The 12,420-nt window shown below is 46.7% G+C and overlaps 1 protein-coding gene across 1 annotated transcript in view; it reads right to left on the bottom strand.

The window, feature by feature from the left end:
- Window positions 1-1,274: 1,274 nt before the first annotated feature.
- The window catches only part of MAMLD1 (mastermind like domain containing 1), an 83,165-nt gene continuing 72,019 nt past the window's right edge, over window positions 1,275-12,420 (bottom strand). Inside the window, exons 3-5 of the mRNA XM_074148086.1 lie at window positions 4,864-5,010; window positions 3,708-3,789; window positions 1,275-3,415 (exon numbers count right to left, since the gene is read on the bottom strand). Of these exons, the coding sequence (XP_074004187.1) occupies window positions 2,394-3,415; window positions 3,708-3,789; window positions 4,864-5,010 (1,251 nt within the window). The 3' untranslated portion in view covers window positions 1,275-2,393. The remainder of the gene's footprint in view (window positions 3,416-3,707; window positions 3,790-4,863; window positions 5,011-12,420) is intronic.

Raw genomic sequence — 12,420 nt, 5'->3', positions numbered from 1 at the left:
GCTGCTGGCTCCCGGAGCTGTGGTCAGAGCAAAGGGGCGGCCGCAGCCAGCCCCGCTCCCCGGCAGGACACAGCTCGCGACAGAAAAGCTGCTGTCACGGTGCCAGTTTTCATGGCCAAACAAACTCACCTTTGTCCTCGCCACAGACGGACTCGCAGGCGTTTCTCCCCCTCTCCGTGTCTGGGGGCGAGGAGGCATTTCTGTCTCATTCAGACACGTGCCGAGTTTTACGGCCCGTTTTGGGCAATTGTTTGGTGGGGCTGATTGCCTTTGCTGGAAAAACGAGCTCCTCACCCTGGTTTCGGGCAAGGACGTGCCATTCTCGAGATGGAGCCGGTTGGGGGCCATTCCCCTCAGAGCCTCCTACGCCGTGAAGACCTGCCTTTGCCACCATGAAGCCACAGGGATCTTGGACAAGGCCCAGGGTGGTTGTGCTTGGGAAAGGTCTCCTGCCCACCTGAGCACCAGCAGCAGAGCTTGTCCCCAGCTGCTTCACACCCTGACTGTCCCCTCACTATCTTGACTTCAGGAGCTGTTTTCTGCCACCTGGCTCTGGAGAAAAGACTTCTAGAAAGACCTGCTCCCAGGTGGGGACAACCTTGCCAGACCCTCCAGCATGGACCACTTTGAGGGAGCTCCCCCCAGGAGATTTTCTCAGGCTGTCCCCACAGTGTGCCCCAAGCAAAGGGCAGCACCCACACGTCTTCTCCACCCCCTCCTAGGAACCTGGGGCGGCGTCTGGCTCTGTTTAAATGAGGCAATTTTAGTTCCAGATTCTACTTGTGCATTTATTTAAGATTGCTAAAATTTTCCTGTTTCTTCCCACCCCCGCTGCCAGCCTGGGCTCCCCCAGGACAGGCACCAGCTCTGTGTCCAAGGAGTGACACGCCGTACCCACCGTCACTGAACCAGCCCCCCTCACCGCCTCGGCTTTGTTTTCTGATGAACCAACTGATACGGGCATTTAGAAACAAGAACTGTCACTTAAATACATGTGGTGCTATATAAAAAAAAAAATAAATAACCCAACAGAGATTATTTTCACATTCACCTATAATTACACTGGAAAAGGAGAGCTGCCCTAAGAACTCCCATCTTAAAATAAAATTAAAGCCTGCTTCAATTCTTCGTCTAGCCCATTTCTCCTACTAACAGCACACAGGCATTTGTACATGTTATTATATTGACGTTGTAGCATCCTGGACAAATCAAATTAATTCAAATATCTGCAGGTACGAGATGTTGTAGCTGAGAAATGAGCACATAAAGTATATGCAATTTTCCCCTGGCAGTTTATTATGGTATGAAGAAAAAAACATTCTGTGCTTGAAGCTGACGTTATATTACAAATGTATTGCGAAGTATGACGTGACTATTAAAATATGATTACACAAAGTATGAACATTTTAAGAAGTTTACAGTACAGTGAATCTTTTATAAACAGACTCTTAAATATACATAGGACAATAGTAGCTGACAGAAAAACATCAAAAATTAACTATTCATGTTTATAGACTTTTCCCCTGAAAAAAAGTCTCACATTAAAACAGAACTTATGAAAAGCCTTAAAACCAGGAACAAATCACCTGTACACTACAAACATACATGGCAGAGGTGCGCGAACCAGAGCTGCCCTTTCGCTGCCGGGCCGGGCAGTGCCTCCAGAGCCCCCTGTGTGCGCTGCCCGCACACACACACACTCCCTGAGGGACAAGGGACCAGGCCTTGTCACCGCTGAACCCGCTGACGGGAGAGTATCAAGTTGAGAATCTGCCCGGGATCTCGCACAACGGATCCCTGCGGACAGGTCCCTGAATGCACCGGAGCCCGGAGGGGACCCAGATACCAGAACTGGGCTGCAAGATTGAGCTACGAGGGAATCAGCAGCTCCTTTTATGGATTTTGTTTTCTTTTTTAACACAACTTCTCAATCTTTCCTCTTGATATGAGAGAACAGATGCCACATTTGATTTCCACTGAGTCTGGTTGCAATGACACCCCTAATTCATGTGTTAAGTTATGTCAAAAACATAAGTATTTTATGCTGTAATACACAGTATTACTGAAACTAACAATATTATTTGCATATTTATAACAAGGTATAATGAAATCCCTATAATAAAACCAAAAGTTATGCTATAGATTTATTTACAAACAGTCCAGCAAAGAAGTATAAATACTTCTACATTTAAGGTTTAGGAAAACATAATTTACAAAATATTCAAATATATACAGTCATCTGAAAAACTGCCAATATTAAACTTTGATGCAGGCAAAGAATTGGCTGAGTCTATTCGTTCCGTATCGAAAGAGGCGGCGGCTCTCACGGCTTGTCTGTCATTTTCCGAAGTCAGACGTATGATATTTACAAGGAGAGACTGCTCCTCTCCCAGCTAAACGTGGCCGGAGCTCTGCGCGTGCTGTCCCAAAATGTCGTCTATCATTGTCAGATTGTTCAACCACTCCTCGTCGTTGCTGCCGCTGTTCTTCATGAGGGAGTCGAGGAAGTCCGTGTTGCTGCAGCTGGCGGGCACCACGGCGCTGCTGTGCTGGGACACAAAGTCATACTGCGGCAGCTCGGCAGCGGCCCCCATCCTGCCGAAGGCGTCGGGGGGCTGGCCCGGGGAGGGGTAGCCAGGCGGACCCAGGCCCGAGGCAGGAGCCAGCTGGTTAAACCCGGACACTCCTTGGGGCATGGATTTCATAACATTCATAGCTGGCAACGGTCCTCTGGTTAAATTGTGTCTCAAGTTCTGATTACTCATTGAGCTCAAGCCCTGGCCGGACTGCCCCATGCTCAGTTTTTGCATCTGCCTGACCTGGACGCCGGGAGCGATCTGGTTCGGCGGCACCACCGCCGGCTGGGAGAACTGCTGCCCCGGCGCGCTCGGTCTCACGTTCTGTTTGGAGAAGAGGGCGTTACCGGAGAACTGCTGCATGCTGGTGTCCATCTGGCTCTGACTGGGCATCCTTGGCACAGCGGTCGGTGTCCACATCTGGGCAGACGAGGTGGGGTAGACGTTAGGGATTCTTGGCACACTGGGCTGCCTCAAGTGCTGCTGAGTCGCAGAGTGGTTTGCTAAGGAGCCAGAGCTGAAGCCTGCCATCGGCATTCCCGCCCGCACAGCCGAGTGGCTATGCGCCGTTTGGCACCCCGAGTTCATGCCCAGCGAGTTCTGGCTCGGCCGCAGCGGCATGTTAAAGTCAGAATTAGGTGGGAAAATCCCCTGCTGCTTGCCAGGGTTGTGCGGAATCATCACCATCGTCCCGCTGCTCTGGCTGGCGGTGGCGGGGGCCATGCCCGCGGAGCCCAGGGTGCTCTGGAGCATGGCTGGGTTCGAGGGCAGCATGCGGTGGTTGGGCGGAGGAGCCGGCATCACCTGGCTGCAGTCGGGGGGAACGGGCTGCTGCACGGCTGCGGACAGACAGACACGTTAGTCGGCGAGTGCATGTTCACCCTGGAATCACGGCAGAGCCTTTAAAGGCGGCCACTCCGTCTCTCTCTCTCATTACATGGGCCCCTCCTCCGTGTTCTTTGTCACAGAGTCATTACTGGAGCGATAAGGAAACGGGCAAATCTCATGGTATGGGATAAAATGTGAAATGCTTGTATTTCAGGGCAAAGAATCATTAAGTGCCCTGTATTTAATCAGGCCCCAGGCGCTGGCTCCTCGAGGCTGTTCGTGGCACGCCGTTTCCCTCCTTACCTTGAAACTGATTCATCTGCTGGGCTGTAAACAAACTCCTCTGCTCAGATGTTACTCCCAGCATGTTTTGTCTCTGCTTTTCCTGCAAAACAAGGGGGATAATAGTCAAGTTGCAGTCTCTTGACAAACAAGAACAGCAGCAGACACCTGAAGTGTAGCCACTGTCATCATTAACAACCTCTCCCATACACACATCCCCCCCCCCCACCTCTGATGAGACTCGGCACGGACAGCTCATTTGAGACCGGATCTTAATTGCTCCCATGCTCCTTCTTGCAAAGGTGTCCTGACAACAGCCCAGCATCAGGAAGCGCAGCCTTCAGCCCACGCTGTGCAGGCGGCCCAAGGCCCAAGGGGAGCTGGATGAACATGGAGACTCTCGTGTTCACCAGCTTATGAGTGAAGTGCAGCACCTCGGGAACTCTCCGTGGATGGTGGAAGCTGAGGCCTGGCTGACCACCTGCTGTCTTAGAGCAGCACAGACAAGCTTGGTGCCAACTGATGACAAGGAGGCAGAGTTGGTTTTGAAAGGGAGTTTGATCAAGGAGCAGGACAGTACTCAGTTGAGGGTTTTACTGAGCTACTTCTCATCTCATTTCCCATCCAAAGAAATGAGCCTCTTTGACCCAAATCCAGCAGTGCACTCGGAAAGTCAGAGGCACGTGTTTAATGCTGCCTCACCCAACTCAACTGTGGGATTCCCCCATCCCTGCCCCTTCACAGCATGTTACAGCCAAGTCCAGGACAAACTGGAGTCTAACATCTGCTCTGGTACATCCCTAGGGAGCCACAGAGAAAGGCAAGCATGGAGAACATCTCTCCCGGGGCTGACTCACTCTCCAAGCCTCCGTTCTCTGCATCTTCCCTCCCAACTTCGCGGCTGACCAAGGATGACGGCAATGATACGGAGGTGACTGAATCCTTCCCTTGCACATGAGTGGGCAGATCTGCACTTGGACTTGCTGAGCAGCCCTTGGCCCTGGCCTCTCTTGGGCATGACATCCTGGACTCGCCACAGCCCTAGTATGACTCAACCCAGCAATTCCAGGGTCACTCCTTAGTGTTTGCTGACTGGTGGTTTCCCCATTCCAGTTAGTCCTGTCCTTCCCAGTGAGGTGGAGAGCACAGGAACCCACAGAGGCACTCAGCATCGCACCTGCATCAGCTGTCGTTTCATTATTTGCTGCTTCAGTAAATGGTTCCTCATCGTGTACCCATTCACCGTGGCTGGTGCCGGCACAGAACCTCCGCTTGGGATGGAGCCCGGCTCCTGAAGTCTGGCAACAATTCCAGCATTTTGATCCTGCCAAGAAAGATGAAAAAAGAAAATTAATCTCATCATGGAGATAACAACAGAAGGCCTTATCCTCTCTGCTGATACCCTCTCTCTGGTCTTTGGCTGTCCCAAGGCCAAACACCTTGTGGATTCACAGGGACCCACATGTCACAGTGAGGACAGCAAGGGGCAGGGGACCGCGCTGATTTCTGAGGATCAACACAAGAAATGAGAGAAGCAAAAGGTTAATCCAAAATTCGTTGTGACTAGCCCAAGGCTAGAGGACTGATTCACTACCATTACTGGAGTCACACGGCTGCCTGGCTAGCAGAAGGGATGTGAGTAAAGCGTCACATTGCCCACCAGTTCCCCAACTGTTACACTGAAAGACATAAGGAAAGAAAAGTTGCATCAGGGTAGGATTTGGCAATTGGATATAAAAGAGAAGCCTACAGTAAAAGAAAACAGCAAACTGAAGGCAGAAGAGGGGAAAAGGTGCCATCAGACCAGGAACATGGAAAGATGGGGAAGACATGGACCTGGGATTGAAGCGGTTCTTGTGGGTTCCATGACTGGACAAATGAGGAGAATGAAAGGAGAGAAGAACATGCAAACATGAAGGGTCACAGCCAGGCACAAATCAGTAATGCAGTGGGTCTGACTCCTGGCTGGTACAGACTGGCCTGCTGTAAGTCCTCAATGAAAGATCTGAGTTGACTTACACCAGCTGAGGACTTGCCTCCAAAGAAAGGGTGTTGTGGGGAGAAGAGAAAAAAAAATTCACAAGAACGCAATAAAGACACAACCCAAAAGGGAAAAAGAATTAAAACAATACTTAAGTCTAAACACCTTAGAAGCTGGCAGGGAAATACAAGAGAAAAATGAAGGAAGAAGTTAAGGCCTCACTGAGGACAAGATTCTGTAAGTGCTGTCCCCAGGCACAGCAGTACCAGTGTATTCCCCTTTCTCCATTTTCACATCTAGTTTCTACATTATTTATGATGTTTTGTTTTTATTGGCAGGGAGAAGTATGTATATTATATCCAGCATCCTTAGCCAGGCCATGCTTCCTTTGTTTTCAGAATGGAAGCCCACATCCTTTGTTTGAGAATCAATGTTATCAGGAGATAAGCAAGAAGAAAATGGTTGTTGCCTTTTGACATCTGACAATTAGAAGCACGCTCAGATGGAGAAAACAGGATACGAGCCATGTTTCAGCATGGCCAGAAGAAAGCCTTGGGAGGCATTTGTCACCAGACAAGCTTCTCAGGCCTGGGGCGCCTTTCCACAGCAGCTTCACCATGAGGAATCACCCAACTCTTTCCAAGATATTCTCCGTAAGAGCGATTACCAAGAAGGGCACTGAAATTACTCATTTTTATGGTGCCTCCTTTTGTTGTAGCACTTTGGTCTATTATGCAAAAGCACAATTGATGAAATGTAAATGCCTGCTAGATAATATACTAAAAGACACAAACCTGCAGCTCATCACTGCTCTCATTATCATTCCTATTCATGGGCAGTCTCATAAGACTAGATTTTATTACTGGTCCTTTGCTTACAATTCTGCTGGACATCTCTGCTCCTCCCCCTTCCCTCCTATCCATTTTACTCCCTCTCTCCCACAGAAAAAGAGGGAGGGGAGCAAAAAAGTAAATATGATTTACTACAGATGTAAATATGAAAGTTCATGTAAAGCTAGCACTCTGCTTTCATGTCAGACAGGATTCTGCAGCCACAGTTAAGCTTTGAATAATGCAGATTGCCTCCAGGGGAATATTTGAAAGTGCAGGGATTCAGTTTGTGTACTCTGCACATGAAAGACACTGAAATGTTCATACCACCAAAATCCCTGCCATCTATCCAATTTCCTCCAAACTTGTCTTGTTGCGTGCAGAGGGTCTGTGCTTACTGAAGCAAATGAGTTTAGTGCAAGGACAATCATTCTGATGTCTCGCTCAGGGCTATTGCATTAACAAGTCATAACATTAAAGTCTCTTCTCCTAATCATGTCCACCTCATTCTAATTTCTCCTAAGCATCATCAAGAAAATAATGTTGATTTTTCCATATTATTAATGGTAAAGAAGTGTAAATCACATTTCTAATTGCGGCTCTTGTGCTGCAGCAGTACAACAGCTTAATTATATGAGACTTTCTGCAGGCCCCCTATAGCAATAATGACAATCACCCAAGTTCATTTGCAAATACACAGAATGGGCTGCTGAGTTTTTCAGAGCAAAGTTGTATAACGCTTAATTAGCCAGTAAAGAAACAATCTATAGATATAAATTTTGCTTTTGGGGAAATTAGGACAAAATAGCATAGATGGGAAGACAAGGAATTAGTTCAAAATCTTGCCTTCTACAGTTCACATTTAGGTTAAGCCAAAAAAAGAAAAAAAAAGAAAAAGGAAAAAGTTCTCTTTTTTCACCACTAGTGGGAACTACTGTATTCCCTTACAATAAAAAACAACCACCTAAACGTCAAGACTAAGAATAGCTCTGGTGTAGTCTAAAGGACACTGCTATCTGTACCAAAGGTTAATGAACTTTAAACATTTTTCCTTTTCATCACTCCTCAAGAAAAATCATTTTCCTTCCCATAGTAAGGCCAAGCCAAACAAGCCATAATCTTAACTTGTCTATAGTTTGGACTATCCCATTTTAAAATCCAGAAAGGCAGCAAAGAGAGGGTTCTAGCGTCGAAGTTGGGAACGATGGAAGCGGGTGTTCACACCCAAAGGGTCCTGCGGCTGAGCCAGCCGTAAGCTACCCTGGAGGGTACGGATGGCTACAGGGGATTCCTGTTCTTCAACTTTTAAAAAAATGTGTTTGCATGTAGGTATCGGGTTTTTTGACATTTTTCCCTCCAAAAACTCATATTAAAACATCAAATGGGCAGAATCCCTAACCAAACGGCATGCCACGTGGGCCTGGAATTGGAGAGCATGTGTTTGAGAGCGTGTCTCTGTTGCTAGGCAAACTGTGGCACAGCAGGTCCGGAGCTCCCGCAGCCCTCCCTGGGCTCCCAGTGTGGCAATTGCTGTTCAAAAAGGCACTGGGGCTAAGCTTCCCGGCTTTGGCTTAGTATCTCATGCACTAGTTTTGAGAGCAAGGAGGAAAGAGTCAGGTTGCAGGTTTGCAGGGATGTGTACTGTCAGTGTCAGTACCCAGCCACCGGCCGTGATTGTAAAAGCTGTTGCACAGCCCAGTGAAACCAGTCCCTCCCAGTCTGTGCGCAACGGCAGGCTGGGGCTGGGCAAATGCATCTGCAGATCGCTGCGTCCAGTGGTCGAGAGCGGGGTCTGGTCCAACAAAACATTCGGGCACACGCTTGGTGCAAAGTGTGCCAACAGTCCCACTGAGACCTGCCACGTATATTTATGAATATACATCCTTCTACAAACCCACTGAGGAGCTCGACCTGCCCAGCCCCGTCAGCTGATTACGTACCAGATGCACAACTGCAGTAAATAAGCGCAGAGATGAATTGTTCTGTGTGAACACTGTTGATAAACTCCAGTCCTCAGCTCTTAGTTATATATCCAGTAATCACTTTGTGGCTTCACTTAAGTGAGAATGAAGAAATTTACGGCCCCTAATTCCTCTGAATCCTCATTAAGAAACAGTCCAAAAAGCATTTAAAAGCAAGACTTTCTGAGGATCCGAGCTAGAGCTTTAATCGCTCTTTGGCAAATATGTAAAAATCCCTCTGATCTTTAATAAAGAGCATTCATTGTTTCTTAGGACTATGTGAAAACACTAAACTCATTTATCATTATTAAACTTTCCCATCTGCTCTAACGGTGCAACTCCAAAGAATAAAACAAAGAAATGTACATGTTAAATTTTATTGACTTAAGCCCAGAGCTGTTGGAGATGTACAATTTATTTCAGCGAGGGCATGAAGGGGACTGCAGGCTGCTAGACAGGGTCATTTGTCCAATGCTGAAAAGACAGTTATCTGCACCAAAATGGCTCTTGGAAAGGCACATTTGCTTTATAAGAAATAAGCTGCCAGGTGAGACCATTCAGCATTATGTTACAGACCCAGACAATAAAACTAAGCCATGAATTTCAATAGTTAACAGATGGACTAATTAGAGACTGAATTCTTTGTGGTTCCAACAGATAACCAGGTCACAGCAAGGTTACCGAGAGACAGGCAGCTTTGCAAATTTCGGTAGATATTTGCAGAGTCGGGGAAGAACTGCACTTCCTAACTGAAAGCGTTAGCAGCAGTGGAAGAACAGAAACGTGGCCAATTAAAAATACCCAGAGTACCTGCATTTAAAAAGTTTCTTCCATTTCAAAAGACACTGCTGATTTGAGAACCATTCCCTCCATTTTCAATGGGGCATCCAGCTGCATCCAGTAATTATAGAGCTTAAAACAGAAGGGTTGTTGAGATGAGCCACAGCTCACCCCAGAATAAAAGGAAAAAACCAAATAAATGGGTCGCTCAGGGTAGATGTTTGTGGTAAATAAAAGAAAGGGACAAACTGCTTTTTCCAGCATTTTTTTGTTTATATATATATATATAACCAAAGATAACTCAGCTTGAAGTATTTATGAAGACGTTGCACAGTTAAAAAAAAAAACAACAACCAACCAGAGAGGAGAGACACGGCTCCAGGACTTGACAGGAGCCTGTGCTCCTGCTCCGCTCCAAGGCCCCGGCTGCTCGGCGGGGACTTTAGGTGGTCCATATTCACAGCGGGGACAGCTATTCTTGAGGGGTGGGGTGAAGTTTCATTAACCGAGTTTTGTTCTGTATTTTAAGAACATCTGTTACATATGGGGAGTTCTGTGCTCCGCTGAGGAAATGCAAATACCAGTTTCAAACTATTGCCCCCGTGTTTCCCTGTGCTCCCGCCTGCCCGATGGTGCACCGTCTCCTCTCCAGTAGGCGCGTTCCAGTTCCTTGGTGGGGCTTGCATGCCTGGGCAGCACGTCACTCTGAAGTCCAGGACTAAGACTCCTAGGCACAACAACTCTACAAATGCTACAAACTAAGCACTATTAAAGTTGGCTCGCCCATAGAATTGTGTGGTTGTAATAAGAGTTTTGTGTTCAGATCTACAGAAAAGCCACAAGTAGACTCCCGGTGTCTAATAACCTTGCGCGGCCCTGCAGAAAACCTCGATGGCACCTTGACAAAGCAGGATAATTGCCTCCACTGCTATTAATCCAAGTAGATACTAAGATGGTGAATCTGCTTGGCCAAAGCATACAAACAAAGCAAACAAAATCCAGGGTCATGGTTTGGCAGAATGATTGTGGCATCTCACAGGCATCACACTCAAGAGCATGATGTCTGTGAGATGCCACAATCCTTTGCTTCACGCAGAAGTCGAGGGTTACGTATGCTTCTAGCCTCTGCTTCTTGCCTTTTACAAAATTCTCTCTTTGCTCTTTGCAAGTTTTCTGTCTTTTTTCTCTCCTCTATTCTGCTCACAATTCAGAGATGCTCTTCAAGATAAAACAGCCTTTCAGTTCAGAAACGCTCCAAAGCTTTTTGTTTGTTTGCTTGTTTGTTTTAACACAATGTATGAACATTGATAAAACAAACTGTGCAGCTCAGTGGATCTTTCTTTTACCCATCTTTCACCCATTTACTTGATACAGAAGCATGTGAAATGCTACCAGACTCAAGTTTCTAAGCTTATCTTGGGGGCTGTCAGTCAGAAAAAGGCTTTGTTTGAAGACTGTAAGTGATCCATGAGTATAGGGTTTTGTTTTGAAAAAAAAAGTTCTTTTAAGTTTTTCTTTCTTTTCATATGGCACGAGCATGCACAGCTTCCTTCAAAGGTAGTTCTCCTTCTTTGCTAAGAGCAATGACAAGATCACCACACCTGGCTAGCAATTGTATCAGGATCTCCCCCCTTCAAGCAAAGCAGATGAAACACTAATTTCCCTATAGCTGCTCTTATGCTGCATGCTGTTCAAAACAAAACAAAATCCCATCAAAGAATCCAAAGTGCTTTTAAAAATGCACCCGGAATTTTAGTGAGATGGAAGCTGAGTCCCTTCCTCTCTTAAAAAAAATTAAATCAATTAATTAATTAATCAAATTAGTCTTTTGTGCAAAGACTCTACCAATATTTTCAGAGCTGGTTTTATCCATCAAAACATGCTGCTGTAGAGCAGCAGCAATCAGACCAACAGAATGACAGAAAACCCAGAGTGAATTATTGCAACAGTGATTTTTCTCCTCGATGAAAACGCATCCACATTTAGCAGGCACATTGAAATCACGCTGTAATGCTGTTACCAGCACCACATTGTTAGACGGAACATGGGAAACGGCTTTGGGAGCAGCCAAGAGCCTGAGGCACAACATGGATGGGGGAGTTGGTGTACAGACACACAGACACACACAGACTCCCAGGGACTACGGTGCTTGCGAGGAGGCACGATCAGAACTCCAGCAACAGAAGTTCCCCTGCGTAAAGGTCCTTTGGCCCAGAGAAACTGCCAGGCCATGGGTGAAGGCAGCCCAGAGAATAGCTTTGCTCCACCATTCCAAGTGACAGGCAAACCTTTCAGCAGGACGAGGCGCACAGGGGCTCTGCCAGACCTCTGATGGCAGCAGGAGCTTGGCACCAGCAGTATTAACACACTGCTCTTCAACCTGACAGCAACGCTCTGGGGCTGGACTCAGCCCCACCAAACTTTGTACCACCGTACTTTAACATAAATGTATTGTTTTTATTTTTTTTTATTGTTTTTACGTGTATACACCCAAAGATGCAGAGATGGGTGTTTTGTACTTGTCTACGTAACATATAGTCAGGATCCAAAATTGAATTCTCTGCAAAGAACAAAATATTTATATTTGGCTTGTACAGCTATCATGATTCTCCAAGCCCTGACACCCCACTCTTGTTCCCATGGAGGGCAGCTTGCCTATAAATTCAATGAGATAATCTAAAACTGTATTTCTCTCACCCAATTTCAGCTGGTAGTCCTTCTGCCTGTCTCTGCAAGGCTGCGCTAGCTGTGATGACAAACTACAACATCTCCTATCTATAAAGCGGTTTGACTCAAGTAATCCTTGTGTTATGTCAAGGCACGCTCTCAGAGGTGTCGATGAGATTCAGAAGGAGCCAGGTCAGCTCAGCACCCGGCAGAAGCTGCTACAGAGAAACTGCAATGACTGGCTGGTGAATTTATGTATTAGGGAGAGCAGAAAATATCTGACCCCCAAAAAAAATAGTGAAGATTTCACTGTAGTGAAAGTCAAGAAACCTTGAGCTAATGGGAGAAATCCGTTCTCTACCTGCCCATTCCTGAAAAGCTCTGTGAACTGCAGTGAGGTGGTCTGGATCATAGAGATTTGCAAATCTCTTGATTTCTCCAAGTTATTTTTTCCATGAATTTCTTTTTCCTTTTCATGCAAAGGTTCAATCTGCAGAGGCAGATGCGCGAGTCTT

The sequence above is a fragment of the Numenius arquata genome, chromosome 5 (assembly GCF_964106895.1).
Source record: "Numenius arquata chromosome 5, bNumArq3.hap1.1, whole genome shotgun sequence".
NCBI classification, from domain to species: Eukaryota; Metazoa; Chordata; class Aves; order Charadriiformes; family Scolopacidae; genus Numenius; species Numenius arquata.
Note: the sequence above shows the minus strand (reverse complement) of the source record. Positions and strands in the feature narration are given on the sequence as shown.